This window comes from Cyclopterus lumpus, chromosome 25, assembly GCF_009769545.1.
Source record: "Cyclopterus lumpus isolate fCycLum1 chromosome 25, fCycLum1.pri, whole genome shotgun sequence".
In the NCBI taxonomy this organism is placed as follows: Eukaryota; Metazoa; Chordata; class Actinopteri; order Perciformes; family Cyclopteridae; genus Cyclopterus; species Cyclopterus lumpus.
The window spans coordinates 8,017,566-8,039,949 of NC_046990.1; the positions used below are offsets into that span (position 1 = coordinate 8,017,566).

Below are 22,384 nucleotides of genomic sequence, written 5' to 3' on the forward strand. Positions count from 1 at the left end.
TGGCCTCTGCTCCACCCCACTGTTCTGCTGGATCGTGCTGAAGAGCTTTAGGCACCTGCACACCATGCACGATAGCTTTCATCTGCCTGAGACCTGCATCACCTTCACGGACATCTTCCTGTTGCTGTCTGAGGTGCTCCTCAGCCGTGCAGGCTCACCTGCACCGTCTCTGCTGAAGAAAACCACTCGGTGTGTCTCCGAGACCTTCAAAGCGGGGCTCAGGCCTCTCGCGGCATTTGCCAAACTGGCCCTTCAGGGTATGGAGAGAGGCCGCTTCATTTACAGTCAAGAGGAGATCACTGAGTGTGGACTGGCAGAGGAGGACCTGACCATGGGCTTTCTCAGACCTGTCAGTGAGTATGATGCCAGCGGGAGCCCTGCTACATTTGAACTCCTCCATATCATCCTCCAGTCTTTCTTGGCGGCCTTTGCTCTAGTGTTAGACGAGCAGGCTGCTGCCGGCTCCATCCTCAAGTTCTTCACGGAGTGCAGCAGGAAAAGTGAACCCGCCTGTCGGCCTTTCGGCTTCTGCATCTGTGGCTCCTCAAAGTCCAACGAGAAGACGCCATTTGAAACTAATGAACACCTCCAGTTCACTAATCTGTTCTTGTGTGGCCTGCTGTCCAAGGCCAACGCTGGCCTGATGGAGCACCTGGTGTCCCCGGTGTTATTAAAGAAGAAACGGACCTTGCTGAAATCCTACCTCTCCACCAGTGTAAAGTCACACCTCATTGGCTTACCCCACTACGACAGTGAAGAGGGCAGGAAAGTTCACGTTTTGCCCAACTTCCTGTGGATGCTGAGGTGCATCTTCGAGACGGGGAGCAAAGACATCGCTCTGATGACGGCAAAAGGCATCACAGCCGGCTTCATCAAGCTGGGTTACTGCAATGTGTTCTCAGGCGACTGCACCGCCCTGAACTTTGTACTGCAGCACCGTCGGAAGCTCCTGGGCCTCGACATGGACAACAACAACATCAGTGACTATGGGGTGAAGCAGCTGAGGCCCTCCTTCAGTAAGATGACAGTAGTGAGGTAAACCAACGTACACACGTTTTAACCAGCGTCAAATCATCCATTGATTCCTATTCAGACTAATTTTATGATGTACACACTAATTCAGCTGCTTTTCTTCAGATTGTGTGTCAATCACCTGTCTGACAGCAGCATCGAGGTTCTTGCAGAAGAGCTGTGTAAGCACAAAGTTGTGGAGGTCTTAGGGTGAGTAAATGTGGCATTTGCTCCAAGATGAAAGAGCCAAAATAACAATCTAAATATATTGTGTTAGGTGGCAAAGCATGTATTCTTAAAAGCAAAATAACCTTTACTACATCATTATATGTTATACTGATGCATCGATGCAAAATCTGAGTTTTACTGTTCTAGGTTAGTTGTTCGAGGTTGAGATTATTAATCCACTCTCGATACAGATTCAATAAACAAGTGTCAGTACTCCATAAGTACAAGTCTGCTTTGTTATTCTAAAAGTCAAAAAGAATCTTCAACCTTAATTAGTTTTTTTTGTCCTCAGACTTTACAACAATTACATCACAGATGCTGGAGCCAAGCTAGTTGCTCAGATTATTGAGGAATGCCCAAAGCTGCGAGTTGTCAAGTATGTTTCTAACCTGCACCAATATAAAGTTTAAATACTATAATAATAGTGTCTTATGTTCCCTATATTGTTGTCATTACTTTGTCCTTAGGATTGGGAAAAACAAGATCACGAGTGTTGGTGGGAGGCATTTGGCCGGCGCAATTCAGAGGAGCGCTTCTATATTTGATGTGGGGTAAGACTCCACGGCTAGATCACTCAATGCAGGATGTTCTCACCTCGCTGTGCTCATGAAAGACTCAAGTAACACAATATGTTCAACATGTTATCTAAAAACAGTTTAAATTTAAGCAGAGAGGAGTCGTTTATAACTTAAATCTTGATGTCTGTGTGCATTTTCAAAATGTGACATTAAGAGGTGCAGCGTGTAGCATTCGACGCCATCTAGCGGCGAGATTGCAGATTGCGATCAACTGAAACCCGCGTGTCGAGGGTTTCGGAGAACTACAGTGGCCAAACCCTAAAACATTTACAGTTACAAACAGTTACTAGAGCCAGCGTTTGGTTTGTCCGTTCTGGTATGTGTAGAAACGTGTCAATCAGCTCCGTCAAGAGGACATGCTCCTTTTTGTAGATATAAAAAGGGCTCATATTAAGGTAAAGAAAACACAATTCTTATTTCCTAGTGATTAAACACCAAAGAAAACATACTTATAAATAATTGATCCCCCTAAAAAAAATTTTTAAAGCATGAAAACACGTCGAATACATTTTCTCTTACTGTGTTTGTATGCTTTCTGGCGGCGCCCGATGACGGTTTGGATATTTCTGTTTGCAGAATGTGGGGGAACAGCATCGGCGATGACGGAGCGGGAGCATTTGCGGACGCTCTGAGGCACCACCCGAGACTTACCAACCTCAGGTGAGAAGGCAGCTGCCTACAAAGACAATACTCACCTGCTGATTTTAAAAAATCATTGATTTGAATCGTGCGTCATTCCCGTGTTCTAGTCTCTCAGCCAATGGCATTACATCGAAAGGTGGGCAGCGCCTGGCAGAAGCACTGAAGGAGAACAGCGTCCTCAGGATATTCTGGTAGGCAGGTCACCCAGTTGGAGCTCAGTGATTTTGGGCAATTCTAACAGACCCTGTATTGAAGTGTGTGTGTGTGTGTCTGTGCTGTTGTAGGTTGGTGCAGAATGGATTGACTGACGATGCAGCGCCACACTTTGCCGAGTTGGTCCAAGCGAACACGGGTTTAAGCCACCTCTGGTAAAGAAAACACACACACAAACACGCTCTGTATTTACTCACGTGATGTGAAGGTGTCATTTTATACGATATGTAGGATTCACACTAAATATTCTTTCTACGTACAAATTGGGTAATGAACCTCTGCCCGAAGAATTTCTGATCGATAAAACCTTATATACACATCGGATAGCTGTTTTTTTACTTTGTGTCTGTCTCTATCGAATAAACTTTAAATTAAAATCAATAAAGTTGAGTTCACTGCAGCAATTGCACCAACAAAAATGATATGAAATCTAAAACCATTCTTGGCGATATTAGACGTTTATTGAGACTATTGACGGTCCGTTCTTTCACACTATTTGACATTATCTTACACACATTGCTGCAGTAAATGTGCTTATAGTTATGGCTCACTAGCACAAATAACCTTCCTGGTTTGAATGTTTATGATGAAGAGAATGTAATGGTGCAAAATAACATTTGATATAAAGTGAAATTTAAATGTGAGATGCCTCTCAACCGTTATAAATGAGACCCACTGTTGAATACCATGGTCAGACATTGACTAGCTTTGTGTATCTGTCTGCAGGTTAATCAACAACCAGTTCACCGTGGATGGGATGAAACACCTCGCTACGGCCCTAACCCACAACACAGCCCTCAAAGAGATATGGTGAGAATCAAGTATCATTTCAGTGACTTTCAGGCGTTTTTTTTTTTCTTTAAATGCTTCAACCAACTGTTTTCACACAGTTGCTGTTTTGTTGCATTCTATCTGTGGTAACATGTAATTTCATCCCCAAAAAAAGATTGCAGAAGGAAAAAAATAGGCTTGGACTTCTGAATTATAGCTAAATCTGCAGCTCAACTTTTTACAGGTTTAATATACATCTTCAATTATGTTATTTTTTTAACGAGATATTTTGTTGAAACCGCAACAACCGCTTCTGCTATCGAGTATGGCAACACTTTTTTTTTTTTAGACAGCCCTTCATGTTTAAGTAAATGTAAAGTAGAGTAAATTCAAATATGACATGAAAATTTGGGTTGGAATTGCATATTTCATGTGCTATTGTGATTATGGTGGTGCATTGTGAAAACGTGCATGCTTCATGTTCATTGAACATCAGGTAATCACTGGAGTAGTAGAAATTATTTAGGGTGACGGACCCTTCGACGGTGTCAACGGAGCCATTTCCATGTCTTGAAAGCATGAATGTCTGATGGTCTCTGGTCGTGTTCTTACAGTGTGAAAGGAAACCAGCTCTCTGAGGAGGAAGAGAGGCAGTTTGTGGAAGAGAAGAGGCTGCTGTTCCACTGACTGGGCTAAATAATGCCCGCCTTGCATGCAGTGTCAGCAAACCGATACTGTATACGCATATCGTTCATTGCTGATGAAACTTTTTTTATTCTAAGCAAAACAGTCCGTTTCATGTTAATGTAGAAGATGTTTACTGGAGAAATCTAAACCAAATATGTGACAGAAATACACATGAACAAGAGGGAAAAGCCTTCTGTGTAAGAAAAACAAAAAACAGAATGCCTGGATATTTATGATCATTTATTCAATAGTTACAAGGAAAAGACTTCACCTGCTATGTGAAAATCATCAGTAGTCATAAACTAATACAAATATAGCCTCCCAGTATCACACACATCATTCACAGATCGGTCAAGAATATTTCATGTCAGCTCTCTACCTGAAGCGTTTAGTATTTTAATTGTTTTAAGTTAGTGAAACAACTGTAATAAATACCATTTTTAATCCCAGTGGGTTTAATAAAAGTGCTCTACCTTTCTAACTTCCTGTTTGACACTCAAAGGCCAAATATCATGTGAAGAGGGCGATGCTTTTATTATATGTAGCGATTAAAGATGGATGCATATTTTTCTTGCTTGCCCGATGTTACATTCGGCTCACCGTTCTGCTTGATGAAGGCCTGAGAAAACAAAAAAACGCACAACCTCATATATTTGAGACCGTCATCTCACTAACTGCATATTTCTAAAGAGTACACGTCTCCAATAGTCTCACCTCCATGTCCTCCAGGGAGGCAGCACCATCCTCCACTCGCTGTCCAATGCCATGACTGAAACTTGAGTACCGCTCCTGTTTGAATCACACACACAGATACCAGTACTACTGTACCTGAAAATATAAAGCCTATTTAGCAGTGATTTCCCTCTAGCTGCAGACATACCTTCACCATACCAGCAATGAGCCCGTCCTCAATCATGCGAACAGCATTTCTGAGTCCTCTGGCAAAGGTGTCCATGGCTCCGATGTGAGCGATGAACAGGTCCTCCAGGTCTGTGGACTCCCTGCGCACCTTTGCATCAAAGTTCAGGCCTCCTGGCTGCAGACCACCTTGTTCAATGATGACCTGAAGAAGAATTCAATTCACTTTATTTTGTATAGCCCAAAATCACAAATTAGAAGAAGTAGACTAGGTTCCTGTATCACTACAGACGGTGCAATACACATTTATATGAACTTTAAAGAAGCACAAATCAATATTTTCTATATTAATCTATTTATATTTTGGGGTTTTCCAGCCATAAATGACCTCATTAGCCTTGTTCACTGCTGTTTTCAGCTAAAATGTTTTCTTATTTGGGGATTTGTTAGAACATAATCCACGTTTGGCTTGAGCAGTCGTACAGTGTTTATGCCATTTTCATTTCAATACTGTATTAAAGTATTTGAAGTTTTGAAATGAAAATAACACTAAGACTGCTCAAGAAAAAATTAGAAAATAGAATTCAGTAAATAGCGAAGTTGTTGGTTTCATTACAAAAAAAAATGTATAGTGTTTGGACAATATCACCTAGTTGGCAATAAACGCTGCCACTAATTTAAGAAATAAGTTCACCTTCATGACCAAGGTGGTGTTCCTGATGTCCATGGGGAACTCATCTGTGTCCCACCCAAGGTCCGGAGAGCCAGTGTTTGAGTCCACTGAACCCAGCATGCCAAACCTGTCCCAACAGGACGATACAGAATGTAAAATGGTCATAACCTTAAAAAGATGCTATGGATGTGCCAAAAATTGTGACTTAAGATGTGTGCTTAGATATGATTCATAAGGTCTCACGCAGACGCCATGACGACGTCGTGTTCATACGAGTGTCCTGCCAGGGTGGTGTGGTTGGGCTCAATGTTCAACTTAAAGTGACTCTCCAGACCGTAATGCTTGAGGAATGCGATGACGCTCATAGCATCTAAGGACGAGAGTGACGTATAAAAAGCATCCTCGGGACTGTTAAGACTACAGAGTATTTCTGTCTCGTCTTACCATAGTCATACTGGTGTTTGCAGGGCTCCTTAGGCTTGGGTTCGATAAGAAACTGACATTTTAACCCAATCTTCTCTTTGTACTCTAATGACAAATACACACAAATGAAATTTTAAAAAAAGAAAGTGTGACCCGACTAAAAACTCTGTTTTGGAATTAATCCTGTGTTCACGAGCACACTTACGGACGGCCATCTTGAAGAAGTTGGCCATGTGCTTCAGTTCCGCTGCAACGTCTGTGTTGTGGACGGAGAGGAAACCTTCCCTTCCTCCCCAAAACACTGAGGAAACAAATATATACAGACACAGTGATGCGGCCACACTGCTGAACATGTAGATATTTTAGACACGTGTGGCACCAATAAGTCACTCGTACCAAAATTGTCTGCACACAGCTTCTTGGCGGTATCAAGCCCCTTCTTAAGCTGAGCGCCAGCGTAGGCCAGAACATGACAGTCCGGGTTGGTGGCTGCACCGTTCATGTACCTGTCACGTGGATAACATTAAAAATAAACATTCAATTTACTGTGAAATAACCTAAGGATTTTGTCTGAATAAAACACTGACCGTGGGTGGGCAAAGAGGTTGCAGGTGATCCACAGCACCTTGATTCCAGTCTGGCTCTGCAGCTGGAGAGCCAGGTCTGTTATTTCATCCAGATTCCTGTTGGACTCCTCCAGGGTGGAGCCCTCAGGAGCCATATCTCTGTAGAAAACAGAGGATGGATATAAGATTTCACTACTTTTAAATAATATTAAGTACAATTAATTGCAGCTATTTGCACGGAGGAGGTAATCTAACAATCTACTTAAACCACTATTCACAAACGTGTAAAATACAGGTAGTTTGATGCTGCAAGCCCAGATAATAAATAGAAATAACAAACCCTAACAAAAACAATGAAATGGTCAACTACCTGTCGTGAAATGTGTAGTATTTCACCTGGGGGAAAAAAGAAGAAGCAGAGGTCACAGGGGAACACGCAGCATAATCAACTTTGTGTAACTGTTATTGTAAAAGTGAGGTGTTTCCCCTCTCACCCCGAGCTTGGCGAAAAACTCAAAAGCGGCCCGGAGTCGCTTCTTGGCGGATTCCATAGGAGTTCCTATGTTCCAGGGCCGGTGGAGGGTCGGAGACCCAAAAGGATCAGCTCCTAATAACAGAAGAAAGAAAGAATAGAGCATTTGTTGGGCTCAAAAAGACAGAAACTATAATGGCCTAGAAGACAATAGCATGACAGCGTTCATGTGCATTTGCAAAAGCCTATTCACACAGACTGTTTGAGGACTGATGACGATATGAGTGTTGGACCAGTACTACAGTACCAGTGCCACAGAAGGAGTGCCAGTAGCAGACTGAGAACCTCAGCCAATCCTCCATCTTTCTCCCCATCAGCACCTGCACAGACGAACACTGATCTCAGACCAGCAGCCTCAGATAACACTAACTCTGTAAACACGCACACACACACAAGAAAACATTCTATTAAATGATCAAGTTTCGATCCTACTTGGATATTTATCAGGTCAGAATGAAATCAGACAACAAAAAACATAATAAAAGAAAATAAAGTTTAGACAAAGTACACATATTTGAGTATCAAATATATTTTTCCTAAACACACGTCAAATCCATCACCACATATATCCCAAACTACATCACCTACGCTCAAAGATATTACATTAAGTTAGTTAGGAGTCTAAACACCCAATATGAAAACATCGGTGTGTGTGTGTGTGTGTGTGTGTGTGTGTGTGTGTGTGTGTGTGTGTGTGTGTGTTACACGAACCTCCTCAGCATTGTAGTGTTTGAAGCACATGACATCTCCAGGCCCAGCATTGGGTGAGTATGGGATCTTGGGAATCCCTGTGTGCACCATAAATGGTTTGATCTCTTTTAGTCATGTGACATGAGGAACACGTGCCATTAAAGTGACATGGACATGAGAGCACGTATACCACACTGTAATACAGCATTCTAGATGTATTAAACAATATGTAGTCACACATTCCCGATTGCAGGACACCTATTTAAAATATAATATATCATATTATAATAAATATAAATAAAAATATTAGAAATTCCTCGAATGCATGCAGCAGCATACTGGTCCCAGTGTCCTCTGCTCACGCGTGGTGGTTTTGTTTGGGCAAACTCTCCATGATGTGCACTTTAGCACAACAAGGGCCTCGTTGTTCGCGAGCCGCTGCAGTGCAACCCTCCGGATACTTTATGTCCACAACACACAGCAAACGGAACTGGAAATAATGTGATTTACCCACGAAGACTTCCTCCTGCGCTGCCATTTCTGGATCACAACTGTTACGGTTCCTGCAAGCAGACTGCAAGTTTGTCCACGTCCTTCCTTCCAGACATAGAGCGCAGTTCCCTGTTTGAACACAGGGTGTCGCTAAAGCACCTTTTAAACGCGACTCTGGTCGATGGCCGAATGCACATTTTACACACACATATATATTTATATATTGTGTCCTTAATATAATCCATTGTTTCCTAATCACCACACTATTATTATTTTCATTATTTATTATTAGTGTTGTTGTTGGTATTTTAAAGTGCACACACAGTTAGACAAATATCCTAAAATATGGAATTTTGTAATGAAATAAACGTATTACTTTTGCATACCTCTTCCCCCCTACCTTTGTGTATTGTAATAGAAAAGATATCCTTGATAATGATTTATATATTTTCAATTATTTTGCAAAAACAAACTTAAAATTCCATTTGAGTTACTTAGTCGGTTACTTACTGTTAGTATCTATAAAAGTATCCTTAATTAGACACATTTTCATCATACATAATACATTATGCTAAATTACTACCGTGTACTCTCCTCACATGAACTCTGTGCCATGAAATGACAATGTCTCCCGCAAACACTATACCCTCTGATGCACGTTCAATGCAGTGTGTTTATTTCAATTACAATGGCGCTTTTATAAAATATCTGATGCAGAAACATCAACAGAAATGTAGAAATGATAACAGGATACCATACACACGTAACCCATAAATACACATTAACACACCATAGAAAAGTACACATTACCCTTTAGAAGCCTTTGGTCTGGAGCGTATGCCAGAGGTGGACGCAACAAACGTTTGCTAGAAGAAAAAAGTCTCTGTTCACCATTGGAGCCCAATCATATTTCATATCGGTGCACACACACACCACCGTTTGCCTTCTCCCATTATAAAAGAATGCTTTGCATTGTTTTAAGGGATCCATAAACCCTATCCATTTTAGTAATGCTAACATGTTTGCATAAGATAAAGATAGAATGGAAGGCAAAACAAATACAAACAAGCACCAGGCACTGTAGAGTGAGGCACTTGAGCACCTAACACTTCTGGTTTGGCATCATGACGTTCGGCACATGAGGGCGGCATTGCACTTTGAACTGTGTGTGCGTGTGTGTGTTAGAGAACAGACGCCCTGTCCTGTCTCACAGCCGTCGTTGTCTCCTTACTGCCTGTCTGTCTGTCCATCTGAAAACGACTGGGTGAGTTACATTCATTCTCTTACTCTTGTAAATCTTCGAGGTGCAGGTCCTTTTGAGCTCAACAATATTTCTGAGGCTTCCAGTCTGTCGAGTCGTGAAAAAGTACTCCATCCTGGGTTGGGCTGATGAGAAAGCTGCTATGACGTGGAGGAGTCTGGCTGGTCCTTCTTTGTCATCCTGATCTTCGTCCTCTTCTTCTTCTTCTTCCCGCTGCAGGGCTTGCAGACGCAGCACAGGATGCACGGCGAGGCCAGCAAAAGGAGCGGAGACGTCACCAGCACGATGATGCTAACCCCAACCAGGATACCCACCACCTGAAGGACAGCACAGAGACATCCTTGAGCTGCACGGATCAATATTTTATGTCAACAAAGGATTTGGTGATTGTGTGTGATGTGAAAAGGGGGTTGTTCTGGGTGAAGAATTATCAATTATATTTGCAGTTCAATTCAGTTTTGGCATCTTTTAGCCCATTGCTTTGATTTTACAGCCTCCAACTTTACGGTTTTGGTTCATCCATCTTGTTTCAAGCTGCAGGCGGCTGTTATTCGTGAAACCAAACAGTTAATAGACAAGTAAGCACTTGAAAGCAGCTAAAGAAACAAATATTTCCCTCAGGAGATGGTGGAGACCAAAACAGGATATTAATCTCCATTTGACAATGAATTCTTTTAATTTGACACCCCTGTCCACATGCTTTTGTGTATGTTTCGTCAAAGGATGCGTTTTATTATTTGGACTATGCTCCTCAGTTTTAAGTAAAGGAAATCTTATAGTGATTCCTTACACAATAGTGTATTTCCAGTATTGTGAGCACAGTATGGAGCCCTTTCCTCCTTCAACATGAAAATGTCCCTGAGCACAACAACATGGTTTTCCCATGTGGACCAGCACAAAGCACGGACCTAACCCCCATCCAACACCTTTGGGATGAACTGGTATGCCGCCTGTTCCAGTTCCATTCCTGGCTCAGGCCTTATTGCCCAACATCAGTCTGACCTCACTAATGCTGCTGTGGCTGAGAGTGCTCTTCTGGAAGCCTATTTAAGCCATGGTGCTGGTTTCCACATACTTCTGTCCATATAATGCATATTAGTGAGTGTCAGCAAATTCATAGGTCACATCATTTCAAATGAAAACCTGTGCGATACAAATGCTGTACACAGTGTACTGTTTTTTGTTGAATGAACAATGTCATGAAAGGGCATGAACTTTAGATCAGCGCTGAGATTACTTCAGCTTAATGTATGACACAGGACTATTTGGGTACACTGGCGTAAAAATACAAACCACTAAAACGGAGCTAACAAGACTTTATGGATCGTTAAAGGGGAAGTTGAGTGTTGAGATATGCACGTATATAAACTTAAATATTCCATTAAGTCAGTGCCAAAAAAGTGGCAGCATGGAAGCTTTACTGTCCTGCGTTGGTTCCTTCAACGTCCTCACCGCAGACAGTGACTCATTGATTTGACAGCAAAACAGTGCAGCTGGGATGGAGTCCAAAATCTTTACGTCCGATCCCGGTAGAGTGATGGCACAGTTTTACTTAATCAAACTCACGCACGCAATAATTGACCACACGCGGATGATTGGCCATGCAGCCTAATCCATTCAGACAACGACAGCGTCAGCTGCTGTCTGGTGAGCGACCTCACCTGCGTTCTGTTCCACATCACCGAGGCCCTGGAGTGTCCCAGCTTGTTTCTGCACGGACCCCTGTCATAATGCCTGAGGAAGATATCCCCCTGCAATAACAATAACACACACGTGAAGGGGAGAAATCTGCCATCCAGCAATCATCAAGGATATTTGAACACAAAGTAATGATAATGGTGCAGGAGCTGAGAGATTCTGAGCTTAGCTGTAAAAAGCATGTGGCTAGGTAATGTAGATACTTTTCATCCAGTGTATGTAACAGGGGAGACTCACATCCAGATTATGCAGACAGTACCAGCAGAAGGTGTGTTTGCAGCTCTTGCACAGCATCTGTGCACAGCCCTGGTTCCTCTCGATGTAGATACCACACATCGGGCACTGCTTGATGGGCATGTCAGAGTCGCTGTTGGAGCACACAGACATGCAGTCAGCTGGGGCACGGTGGAGTATGAGGCTACGCGGGAATTCTTTATTTAACAGCGGCAAAGAGTCAAAACTTTAAGTTGATCTCCCTTTATTCCTGCTCATGCCTGCACCCTCCTCCACAGCACACTGCAGACACCACTGCTTCACTGCAGTGCACAGGCTCCTTCTGTACGGTGAGCTGCCTGGCTCGGTACCCACCCTCCTCCTCCCTTTGGCACAGTGACAATGGAGTTCCAATATAAGTCAGTGACTCCCCAATGACATCAGTCAGTGTGGCGGAGCGGCATGTAGCTGTACAACGGGGACTACACAGAGGGCACTGCTGAGAAATACTAATAGCATCCTGGATTAATGTTTGTTGTATATTCAGGTCAAGGCCTCTGCTGGGAGATGAGGAACCAGGCATCACTTTATAATCCATTCAATAAAAATATCCTGCCACAATAACATTTGAATAAGATGAAATAGAATAATCCTGCTTTTAGCAGAGCATAATTTTCAAAGTCCAACTGACTCACTGACCTGCTTTCACGAGAGGGCGAAGGCGCCATCATGGGCTGGTGCTCCGGGCAGGTGTGGCCGTCCTGCCATGGCCCTCTGCACCCAGAGCAGAAGATGGCGTGACAGGTCAGGCAGGGCACGGCGTTGGGCTGGCCCTCAGTGCTCAGCTGCACACTGCACATCGCCTGGCATTCAAGCACCGGGCACCAGGCTTTACTGGGGTCCAGCTTCACTCCTGCAGAAAGCAAAGATGGGATGCGGTTGTGCATTTCTGAAGCAGATGTCAAGCAGATGTAGATGCTAAGAACACAAATAAACACATGTTAAGCTATTCTCTAAATCCTAATTAATGGCATGCTGGCAATACTATCAGTACTGTCAGTACAGACAGTAATACTTTTGATCTGGAAGAAACAAAAGTGCTGAAACAATTAGTCAATTACTCAAATACTCTATCAACTGAAATGAATTAAAAACAGAAAACACCAGCTTCTCATATGTGAGCATTTGTTGTTGTTTTCTGTTTTATAGCAAATAAACAGATAAACCGAATACCTTGAACTGCGACGAGAAAGTCAAGTCAACAGATATGACAATGAAAACAACCTGCCGCCCCAAAATAATATACTTCAACACTGGTCACCATCCTAATTTAGCATGTTAGTATACTGACATTTGCAAATGTGTACTAAACAAGCACAGCTGAGGCTGATGGTGACGTCATTAGTTTTCCACATGTATGAAGTCACCATCAGTTCTCGACGAAAGGTCAGAGAATCCAACCAAAGTTATTACAATTCATCCTGAGGGGGACATGAATGTACCATATGGCAATATGTCCAATATCTAATAAAGATATTGAAGCCTGGACCAAAGTGGTGGGCCGACACATGGCCAAAAACATCTAATTAATCCATTGTTGACATTTCTAATAGGTTATCTATAAAGGACAACAACTCTCTAAGCAGCTTACGGGGACCGAAGGAATGCTTACAAATAATAAATCTGGCAGGTTTTACAACCATAACAAAAAACTGGAGCTTTCATGGTCTGATCCCCTCATCAACTCATACTTTCATTGTGAATCCTTACAGAAGGATAAAGTTACTGGGTACCATGGTAACACGGACCTCTTGCTGAATTTGTTATTGAATTCCCTGCTGGTAATGTTTGTTTTAACCGAAGGTATTAAAGCCACAGTGTCAATAACCTCCGGGGTAAAACTGCACCACAGTAGAAGAGACGAAACAGCAGGAGGCCCCACGTTAACCCCGGTATGAGAAGCCCAGCACTCTGCGGTGCTGCTCAGGTAATGACACACCAGCAGAGTGAGACCTGAAATAGCCCGAGGCCTGTCACCGGTGATCGGCACGCTAACGCGACAATAAACTACCTCGCTCGAACTTCAGACGTTGGTACAGCTCCAGCTGGTCTTCTGGGGCCAAGCTAGCGATCTGCAATCACAGAGAGGAGACGTTGTGGGGTCACTCTTGAGACTTTGAATAAATTGTGTGCATGAGGAAATTCTGAATCTTTTTTAGTACATGATTGAGATTTAAAATTAGGCTATTTTGTGTGATTGCCGAGAAGATCATCCAGTTGATCCTGGATGATCTTCTCGGCAACCACACAAAATAGCTGGATCACACTTCAGTAATAGCCACTAAAAAAGAGGTTGATGTAACATTTTGTACATGGAAAAAAGCTGCAAAGCAACAATTACAGTGCCATTCTTATGCCATAGTAAAAGCTGTGTCTTATCAGCAAGACAGATGTTTGCAAAGGTTTGCAATTAGTTGTTTAAACCAACATTATTTTACAGTACGATATGCCAATTGGCCCAATGAGCTTTTTATCATAATAATAATAATAATAATACATCAAATTTATATAGCGCTTTTCAAAACACACAAAGACGCTTAAATAAAATAAAAAAATATTTAAATGAATGTTAAATTGTAAATAAGGTAGAATAAAACAAAAAAACAGTCCCAGACGGAGCGGCGTTAAGATCGTCAGCGTCCACGTTGCCAGGCATATATTTTTATCATAAAGAATTCAGTTGTAGGAAAACATTGCAAATGAGGAACTGAGGAGCAGAATTTCCATTTTCTTGTGAATCAGCAGTGTAAACTTCTTCCCTGACATGTTTACTGACTGGCTGGTATCTCCGATGTGCTCATTAAGTTTCACTTTCTGTAAGCTCTCATTCTCAGCTCCTCACACTGAAAAAAATAATTTGCTCAGAAATGTCATTAAGGCTGCGTCCACTGCATTTTCACAACATTTAATCTCAGTAATCCAGCCTGCACAATTTAAAAAACACAAGGGGGAAAATCCAATTTTATATTTTCTGAGACGTTTTCTTGCGGCACCAAAAAAATGTAAGCCCATTTATTAGAAAGAAATTCTAATGTATCTTCCCAAAATACAGTTGTTTTTTTCAGGAAGTGTTTCTGTGATCAAAATTGTTTTCACTCATACGATTGGGCCTTAAGCAGGACATACCTCAGAGTCGAATAGCACTCCGGTTTTTAGGCAGGCCATATCTGGGCAGGTGATGGGTGCCCCCCCACCCTCCATGATGGCCAGCTGAACATACTGCTCCAAACACTGGAGAGAGAGAAAACCCGACAGAATTGGTGACATGGCAAATCCAATGAGCAAAGAAAGCAGAGGGGAAGTGAGCTGTTGTACAAACATGCCACACCAACATGAGTTTGTTATGGGCGTCATATGTTGCCTCAGCTTTCAATTCAATTCAATTTCAGTTTATTTTGTATAGCCCAATATCACAAATTACAAATTTGCCTCAGAGGGCTTTACAATCTGTACACATACGTCATCCCTGTCCCAGGACCTCACATCGGATCAGGAAAAACTCCCCCAAAATAACCTTTCACAGGGAAAAAAGGGAAGAAACCTTCAGGAGAGCAACAGAGGAGGATCCCTCTCCCCGGATGGACGGAAGCAATAGATGTCATGTGTACAGAATGAACAGCATTTACAAAGTTACATAAACACATTACATGAATATGACAATGTATGAATGGAACTCCAATCCATGAAACAGAAGGAGGTAGAGAGGAGGGGGGGGCGCATCAGCAGGGCCAAGGTGGGAGGCCGGCTCATCAGGCATCAGACACCTCCAGGTCCAATGGACCCTATGAGACGTGAAGTCACAACGACTCCGGGGGGGAAGCAGAGTTAATAAGGTGCAATGGAGAGATGTAAATTCATCCATAAGGAGAGAGAGAAGATGAGATAGGTAATCAGTGTATCCTAAAACATCCCCCAGCAGCCTATAAGCCTATAGCAGCATATCAAGGGGCTCGACCAGGGCAAACCTGATTCAGCCCTAACTATAAGCACTATCAAACAGGAAAGTCTTAAGTCTATTCTTGAATGAGGAGACTGTGTCTGCCTCCCGGACTGAAAGTGGAAGCTGGTTCCATAAAAGAGGAGCTTGATAACTGAAGGCTCTGGCTCCCATCCTACCTTTTAGGACTCTAGGAACCACAAGTAGCCCCGCATTTAGTGAGCGCAGCTCTCTAGTGGGGAAATATGGTACTACAAGCTTCTTAAGATATGATGGTGCATCACCAATCAAGGCTTTGTAGGTGAGGAGAAGAATTTTAAATGTGATTCTTGATTTTACAGGGAGCCAATGCAGAGCAGCTAATACAGGAGTCATGTGATCTCTTTTCTTAGTTTTTGTGAGTACACGAGCTGCAGCAATCTGGATCAACTGGAGGGATTTAAGAGACTTATTAGAGCAGCCTGATAATAAGGAGTTGCAGTAATCTAGTCTGGAAGTAACAAACGCGTGAACCAGCTTTTCTGGATCTTTTTGGGACAAGATGTGCCTGATTTTTTAAATGTTACGTGGATGAAAAAATGCAATCCTTGAGATTTGCTTCACGTGGGAGTTAAAGGACAAGTCCCGGTCAAAGATAACTAGAGATTCTTTACAGTGGTGTTGGATGCCAGGGCAATGCCATCTACAGAAACCACATCACCAGATAATTGATCTCTGAGGTGTTCAGGGCCGAGTAAAATAACTTCAGTTTTGTCTGAGTTTAACATCAGGAAGTTGCAGGTCATCCATGTTTTTATGTCTTTAAGACATTCTTGAATTTTAGCGAGCTGGTTGGTCTCCTCTGGTTTGATCGATAGATATAATTGAGTATCATCTGCATAACAATGAAAGTTGATGGAGTGTTTCCTGATAATTTTGCCCAAAGGAAGCATATATAAGGTAAATAAAATTGGTCAAGCACAGAACCTTGTGGAACTCCTATGACATGGGGGCAACTACGTAAACATTGCTCAAAGGCAGACAGTTTGGAGTCTATCCCAGACGAACGGAATGTGTTATTGAGACACATTTGTACGTGCAAACATTTCATGTGCTTTTCTCATGAACATGTGATGTAAGTTCATCCAAATACAGAGCTGGAATAATAAAAAAAAAAACACACAAGCAATAGTCTGTGTACAGGTTGATGAAATAGAGTTCAACTGATAAGCGAGCTTTATCCCTTTGCCTCCTTCTTCTCCACTGTGTCTTGTATGTGTGTGTGTGTTTTATCGCTGTGACCTTGTGCAACAGTGACAACTTTGCTACCTCAGAGATTAACACCTGCCATAGCAACCTCTCTGGTCAGGGCATAAGACCAACATCTCAGTGTTGATGTCAGGCAGGCTCGTATTGGGACAGCAGACATCTGGATTTTTTTTTTGTGAGCGACACAGCTCTGTATTCTAGCGATAACAGACTGAAACAGGCTCCCAGGAAATATGTGTGAGATCCAGTAAGTTGCCAACAGCTTTTGATCATCATTCACAAGAATTTACACGACCAAATAAAAGCAAATGTTAGAGAAAGCCATGCGCTGTGTTGAAACCGCATCATTTCTCTAAAACTGCAACGTGCCAGTTTGGCATTACATGATCTATTTTAAGGTTATTAAAACAGGAAGCAGCGCTGGAATTTTAAAAAAAAAAGGGAGTGTTCCAGTCCAAGTGATTTAAGTGTTGGAGATTTGCCTAAATTGCTCAAAGAGTAATCCATCACCAGGCGTACTTTTTTTGGTGAAATCTAAAAAGTAGGAAGCACGAGCGGAGTAGAGAACCAGCACGCATTTGATTAAAAGACATGTACTGGAGGCACCTCTGTCTCCAGGAACCAAAGTGCTGGCTGTGTTTGTCTTTTCTTACCGCTGTGCAGAAGACACAGTCGCAGCCCTGCAGCTCCCTGGTGGCCGCCGACTGCTGCTCGCTGAGGCACAGCTTGCAGTAGGCATCGGGCCCCGGGTGGATGGGTTCGGCGCTGGCCTCGGGGGTCTCGGGGGTCCCGGGTGTCGAATCCTGTTTTTTCCGGATCAGTGTGGGACTCCTGCTGGACATGGTAGGGCAACGCAAGGAATCAGGTCTTCTCTTAGCCCTTCTGTTGGTGTCGGAGAACAGCTACGGCCTCCATGTTCCTGAAAGCGAACACACAAAACAACAACACTGAACTCTCCGTCTCTTCGGTGTAGAGGTGTGACCCTCTTCTTCCTCTTTGCCACACAGTTCACGCAACACTGGGCCTGTCGTCTCTTCTTGGGTAACTCTTGCACCTGCGATGACCTCACCTTCCCCCCTGAGGATTTGTGTTGTCATCGTCTCGTTCCCTGAGAAATGAATTACCGTAGTCACTGTTCATAGCTGCGCGGTGCGCAAGGCAAAACACAAGTATGTGTAATTACTGCAGTCTTATTGATTATTCATTGTGTCATTTTTACAGCCCAAGTCCAAGGTCTGTGTTTACTGAGTCTACTGTTACATTGACCTCATTCATCCTGACAGCAATAATTGATTGCCGATATATACACAAAATCTGTTCAATTACAGCATCAAGCGTGATGTATAGGTGACTCCCGCCTTTTGTCCATCAATATGCACTAATCGATACATACAAGACGTTTAAAGGAATCCAGAATCCTTTTCCAAACCCTGATAATTGCAAAAAAATACATGGTGATTGAGATTAAAATGAGGCTATTGTGTGCGTGCTGGCGAGAAGATCATCGAGGATCAACTGGCACCCAACTGCAATGTGCCGCATTATTTCTATAACACGTGAGTGAACAGCCATGAGAAATAAAGAGGTTAATTGCAACAAAACAAAAAAGAAGAAAATAAATCTGCAAAGCAACAATTCTATACTGCCATTATAGATCTGCATCTTATTAACAAGAAAAGATGTGGCAATTCTTTATTTCTTCCTCCAATTTTTTAAAGACTATATAAAAACAGACAAAAATGCAACCACTTAATCAGACAGAAGACCAATCGGCACTAAGAATTTACAAAAAAGTTTTCCAAATTTAATTCAGTTCTTCTTAAATCAGCAGACATAGCTGCATATTTATGATACAGCAGGACAGAGGGTGGTGGGTAATAAAGGCCTAATCGGGTGTTAAAGGGACCCGAAGACACCATACCAAAAAAAAAAGAAATAATCAACACATAATCTGGGATTTGCGATTTAATCCCGTGGATAACAGTGGAAACAGAAAAGGTGTCAACACAGGAAACAACACACATCATCCGACACCCAGTGCTCTCTATTTCATCAAGGCTGGTGAACGTTGGGGGCAGCTCAATACAGCCACCACCACAACCAGTGTGCCCTGCATGTGTCAGTGAGTGCTGTGTGTATCATGTGTTGTACCGACCGGCGGATGGCTGATTGTGTGGTATATTTGTGCACAGTCACGACGTGTCGTGCTGCGAGACCGGAGCCAGCTGCAGGGGGAGGCGACCGGTCTCTATGCAGCTGCAGCTCTCCTGCGTGGAAACCCAGTGTGTGCTTATTGTGTGGCTTCAAAGTTTAGAGGGAGTTGAGAGAACCTGGGTGACCATTTGAGTGGGGTTTTTTTTTTAAATCTCAGAACAAACAGACGAATCGGATCTCGGATCCGTATTGGCCCTTCAACACACCTGCGTGCCTCGTGTAGGAAGTGTGTGGCACAATATACATGGCATCACTTATACAGTTGCAATCTCCCCCTACTCCCCCACCCCCGGTATGTGGGATGTTTTTTTGGTGTGGTCAAAAACAAGAGCATGTAAAGTTGAAACACATAAATATAAAGAAAATGACGAGATGAAGGACACATGTAAACCTTCATTGACTGTCCGTCGATTTGAAGCAGCGAGGTGTGAATGGTGAATTGCAGACATTCATTAAAAGGGTATCCCAAAAGTAATGTCCCTTGCTTCCCGTGCATATTCCTCTGAGGTTTAGGGTTGTTTATGACCAAAGTAACCATGCGACGCCACATCTGTCACAGTGTACTCAAACAGGCCACATCGGACACGTCTTCCCTCTCAGGGTTGCATGGCCGCACGGGTCAACATTCTGACGCATTCACGGTGTCATATTTCCTCAGGTGTAAGCGTTTTCAGTTTCGGTGCTGCGATGCAGACAAAGTAAGCCAGTATGAGCAGAGGGGAGACAGGGTGGAGGAGGAGGAGGAGGAGGAGGAGGAGGGGGACCTACCTGCCTAGGTTCTCTAGGTGGAGAAGCTGCCCGAGTCCAGATCCACAGCCGCAGTGCTCTCACTGTGGCCACATACAGTCTGCTGTTAACCTTCTACTGTCGCCCGCTTATCTCTCTCTCTCTCTCTCTCTCTCTCTCTCTCTCTCTCTCTCTCTCTCTCTCTGTGTGTCACACACACAAAACACAGACATACAAACACACACCGGCCTTAATGTAAAACAAAAAAAAAAAACACGTTTAAGCTTCCTATCTGTGTGCGCGCGCGCGTGAGTGAGAGTGCGTGTGCGTCTGCTGCTCCTGCGTGTTGTTTCTTTACATCCAGGAAGCTGTGCCTGCTCTCGGCTGAGCTCCTCTCATGACTGCTCCTGCTGGTTATTCTAGTAGTGTTTCTACGATGCTTTCAGGTGCAGTCGGAAAAATATAAGTCGCAACAGTAGCTGTTCGGGAACCGTCAGTAAAGGGTTATTACCAGACCAGTCAAACTCATAACTAAATATGAAATACATCCATGAAGAATACAGTCGTTTAAATTCTAAAATATCAACTGATTGGATGTTAAAGGAGAATTATACAGCTTTTACTTGTGGTTTCAATTATGTAACTCGGAATTTAATTTATGTTGTTTTCTACTATACTTTTGGCTTCTCTGATAACAGACTAAACTAAATTTTGCCTTAATAGAATCGTTACAACATTGTTGTGTTGGCACGCATCAAAGTTCAGCTCTGCTAAATTCACAACTTAATCCTCAGCAGCATTTCTGTTTGCACACTTGCTGTCAATCCTATTTAATTTTGCATCATATTAAACTCATAGATAAAGACTTATTGATAAGAATGACATTCCCGGCAGTATGGAGACCGTCAACTTTCATGATGGGATATAAAATCAACATAATTGTGCAGAATTAATACATCTGCACATTAAGTTGAAAAGTATCATGACCTCAGGGTTTCTAAAATCTTGGCTACAGCCCTGGATATAAGATATAGAACGTGGTCAACATATCTGATAGATACCATTTCTGTTTAATCATAATATAAACTCTGAAAAAAAACACATAATATACTTCAAATTACAAAATGTTATGCTGATGATGAAACTATTTAGAAACTGCATGAATACTATATTCTGGAACACTCATTCAGTCGTTCATTCATTAGAATCATAAAACACGGGACGAGATGTTAAAACTGTCCATTGTGCCGACAGAAGGTATGCACTCACATGAGCTTTGCCGTGATGTTGACAGAGTGGCATGGGAGGTTTATTTCTTAAACTGGGTTAAGGTGTCAATTTTGGGACACATCCTCAGTAGTGTGCCTTCGAATCAGTGAGTGTTTCGGCCTTTAATCACTAACACTCCTCTCAACAAAGGTGGCCAGCTAAAGGGTGATCAAGCCTTAGCTTGTGTCCCATGCCCAATTAAGATTTCCCACGGGACTATGCAAGGCAGGGGCGTCCTCTTCCCTGAGCCAGCCCTACAGCTGACCGCATACCTCATATGCCCTCCTCAAGTTGGAGGGATCTGAATTGGGTTCTCAGGTGGGGGTGGGGGGTCATGAAGTTATAGCCCAGCAAGGGTCCTTCCGTTTGATCCAGATCCACTGGCTGCCTCTTTCAGCTGCTTGAGAAACTGCTCTGACGGTCTGCCGCAGAGCCTGTCCATGGATTCCAAGTTATTTCAGTAACCTGATGGTGGAAGAAGCCACGAATCCTCTGCATCCCACTTCAACTGGACAGACTTTTGAATTCCAGCCACGCTGAGTTGCGTCTGCTGCCAACTCTGTGTAATGCAGTTTCTTACGCTCGTAGGCCTCTTCAACAGAGTTTTCCCACGGGACTGTGAGCTCTATGATGTACTCAGCCTTTCGTGAAGGGGACTAGAGTACCATGTCTGGCCTAAGGTTGGTAGAAGCAATCTCAGGTGGCCAATATCGACAAGCATCTTCCAGTCCCGGGCCATGGTGTCCAGTTTCTGGCTTCCTAGGAGGATGCTTGGGCCTTTTCTGTCCCTCCCGGATGAATGTTGTTGTTTTAATGGGATTGCTTGTTTTTGGAGGTAATGAATTGGTTGCACTCCTCTTGGTCTCAAGTGCTGCAGCCAGACTCTTGAGGACCTGATTGTGCCTCCAGGTATAGTGGCCTTGTGAGAGGCTGGTCTTGCAACCTGTCATTATTATATTAATTAATATCAATAAAACAAAGTCATACCCACATTACAAAGTATTGGCAGAATACTTTGTATCACTTGCTATAACACTAAATTGAAAGTAATGTTACTCATGGTGTTAAAGTGACTTCTTGTTTAGACACTTGGTCACTTTTGATTGGACAGCCCAGCAGATGTTGCTGGTGTTTTGACCCAACAAGACAAGTTATCTCCATGCAACTGTGAAGAAGGGAAAGTGGAGCCATAAACTCCTGCTATGATCACACTTGGCACAAAAAGCTGAATTATTTGCTTTTTTATTAGCAAAAGACTTGACTTGGATTTCATCCAAAACAACTCTGGCTCTTTATATTTGAAGAAGATAGTTAAGTCTTTTTTTCCCCCTCACAGTTGCTTAATTTTGACCATATCATATTTCCTCAAAAGTATTCAGCGTTTTAAATATTTA

At 42.9% G+C, this 22,384-nt stretch overlaps 3 protein-coding genes across 4 annotated transcripts in view; 1 reads left to right on the plus strand and 2 right to left on the minus strand.

Annotated features, from left to right (window-relative positions):
* nod1 (nucleotide-binding oligomerization domain containing 1) overlaps positions 1-4,611 on the plus strand; it is a 7,483-nt gene extending 2,872 nt beyond the window's left edge. Inside the window, exons 5-13 of one of the 2 annotated variants that reach the window (XM_034528630.1) lie at positions 1-1,035; positions 1,138-1,221; positions 1,532-1,615; positions 1,707-1,790; positions 2,394-2,477; positions 2,567-2,650; positions 2,744-2,827; positions 3,399-3,482; positions 4,058-4,611. The exon at positions 1-1,035 is cut by the window's left edge and continues 775 nt beyond it. In XM_034528630.1, coding sequence (XP_034384521.1) covers positions 1-1,035; positions 1,138-1,221; positions 1,532-1,615; positions 1,707-1,790; positions 2,394-2,477; positions 2,567-2,650; positions 2,744-2,827; positions 3,399-3,482; positions 4,058-4,130 — 1,696 coding nt within the window. In that variant the 3' untranslated portion in view covers positions 4,131-4,611. The remainder of the gene's footprint in view (positions 1,036-1,137; positions 1,222-1,531; positions 1,616-1,706; positions 1,791-2,393; positions 2,478-2,566; positions 2,651-2,743; positions 2,828-3,398; positions 3,483-4,057) is intronic. The other variant, XM_034528631.1, reaches the window with a different exon arrangement.
* Positions 4,358-8,530, minus strand: LOC117728006 (xylose isomerase-like). The gene is made up of 14 exons (XM_034528633.1): positions 8,383-8,530; positions 7,894-7,970; positions 7,430-7,502; positions 7,145-7,257; positions 7,021-7,046; positions 6,672-6,809; positions 6,481-6,590; positions 6,290-6,385; positions 6,106-6,189; positions 5,905-6,031; positions 5,683-5,788; positions 5,011-5,193; positions 4,845-4,919; positions 4,358-4,749 (listed from the first exon to the last, which is right to left on the minus strand). Exons 1-14 carry the CDS (start codon positions 8,408-8,410, stop codon positions 4,666-4,668), a joined length of 1,320 nt encoding a protein of 439 aa, XP_034384524.1. The 5' UTR covers positions 8,411-8,530; the 3' UTR covers positions 4,358-4,665.
* A 477-nt stretch (positions 8,531-9,007) lies between these two features.
* Positions 9,008-20,121, minus strand: rnf144b (ring finger protein 144B). Its single transcript, XM_034528632.1, has 8 exons — positions 19,764-20,121; positions 17,435-17,700; positions 14,723-14,827; positions 13,608-13,668; positions 12,236-12,449; positions 11,561-11,690; positions 11,287-11,376; positions 9,008-9,942 (listed from the first exon to the last, which is right to left on the minus strand). The coding sequence occupies exons 2-8, from the start codon at positions 17,621-17,623 to the stop codon at positions 9,766-9,768; spliced, it is 966 nt and encodes a 321-aa protein (XP_034384523.1). The 5' UTR covers positions 17,624-17,700; positions 19,764-20,121; the 3' UTR covers positions 9,008-9,765.
* Between the last annotated feature and the right edge of the window lie 2,263 nt (positions 20,122-22,384).

Coding starts and splice junctions, on each gene's coding strand:
- LOC117728006 (XM_034528633.1), bottom strand. CDS start 8,410: ATGGCAGCGCAGGAGGAAGTCTTCGTGG. Junction 6,810..7,020: donor TACTACACATTTCACGACAG/GTAGTTGACCAT, acceptor TGTTTTCTACAG/AGATATGGCTCCTGAGGGCT. Junction 4,750..4,844: donor CCTCCCTGGAGGACATGGAG/GTGAGACTATTG, acceptor TTGTTTTCTCAG/GCCTTCATCAAGCAGAACGG.
- rnf144b (XM_034528632.1), bottom strand. CDS start 17,623: ATGTCCAGCAGGAGTCCCACACTGATCCGGAAAAAACAGGATTCGACA. Junction 13,669..14,722: donor GAGTGCTATTCGACTCTGAG/GTATGTCCTGCT, acceptor CTGTGATTGCAG/ATCGCTAGCTTGGCCCCAGA. Junction 9,943..11,286: donor TGATGTGGAACAGAACGCAG/GTGAGGTCGCTC, acceptor GCTGTCCTTCAG/GTGGTGGGTATCCTGGTTGG.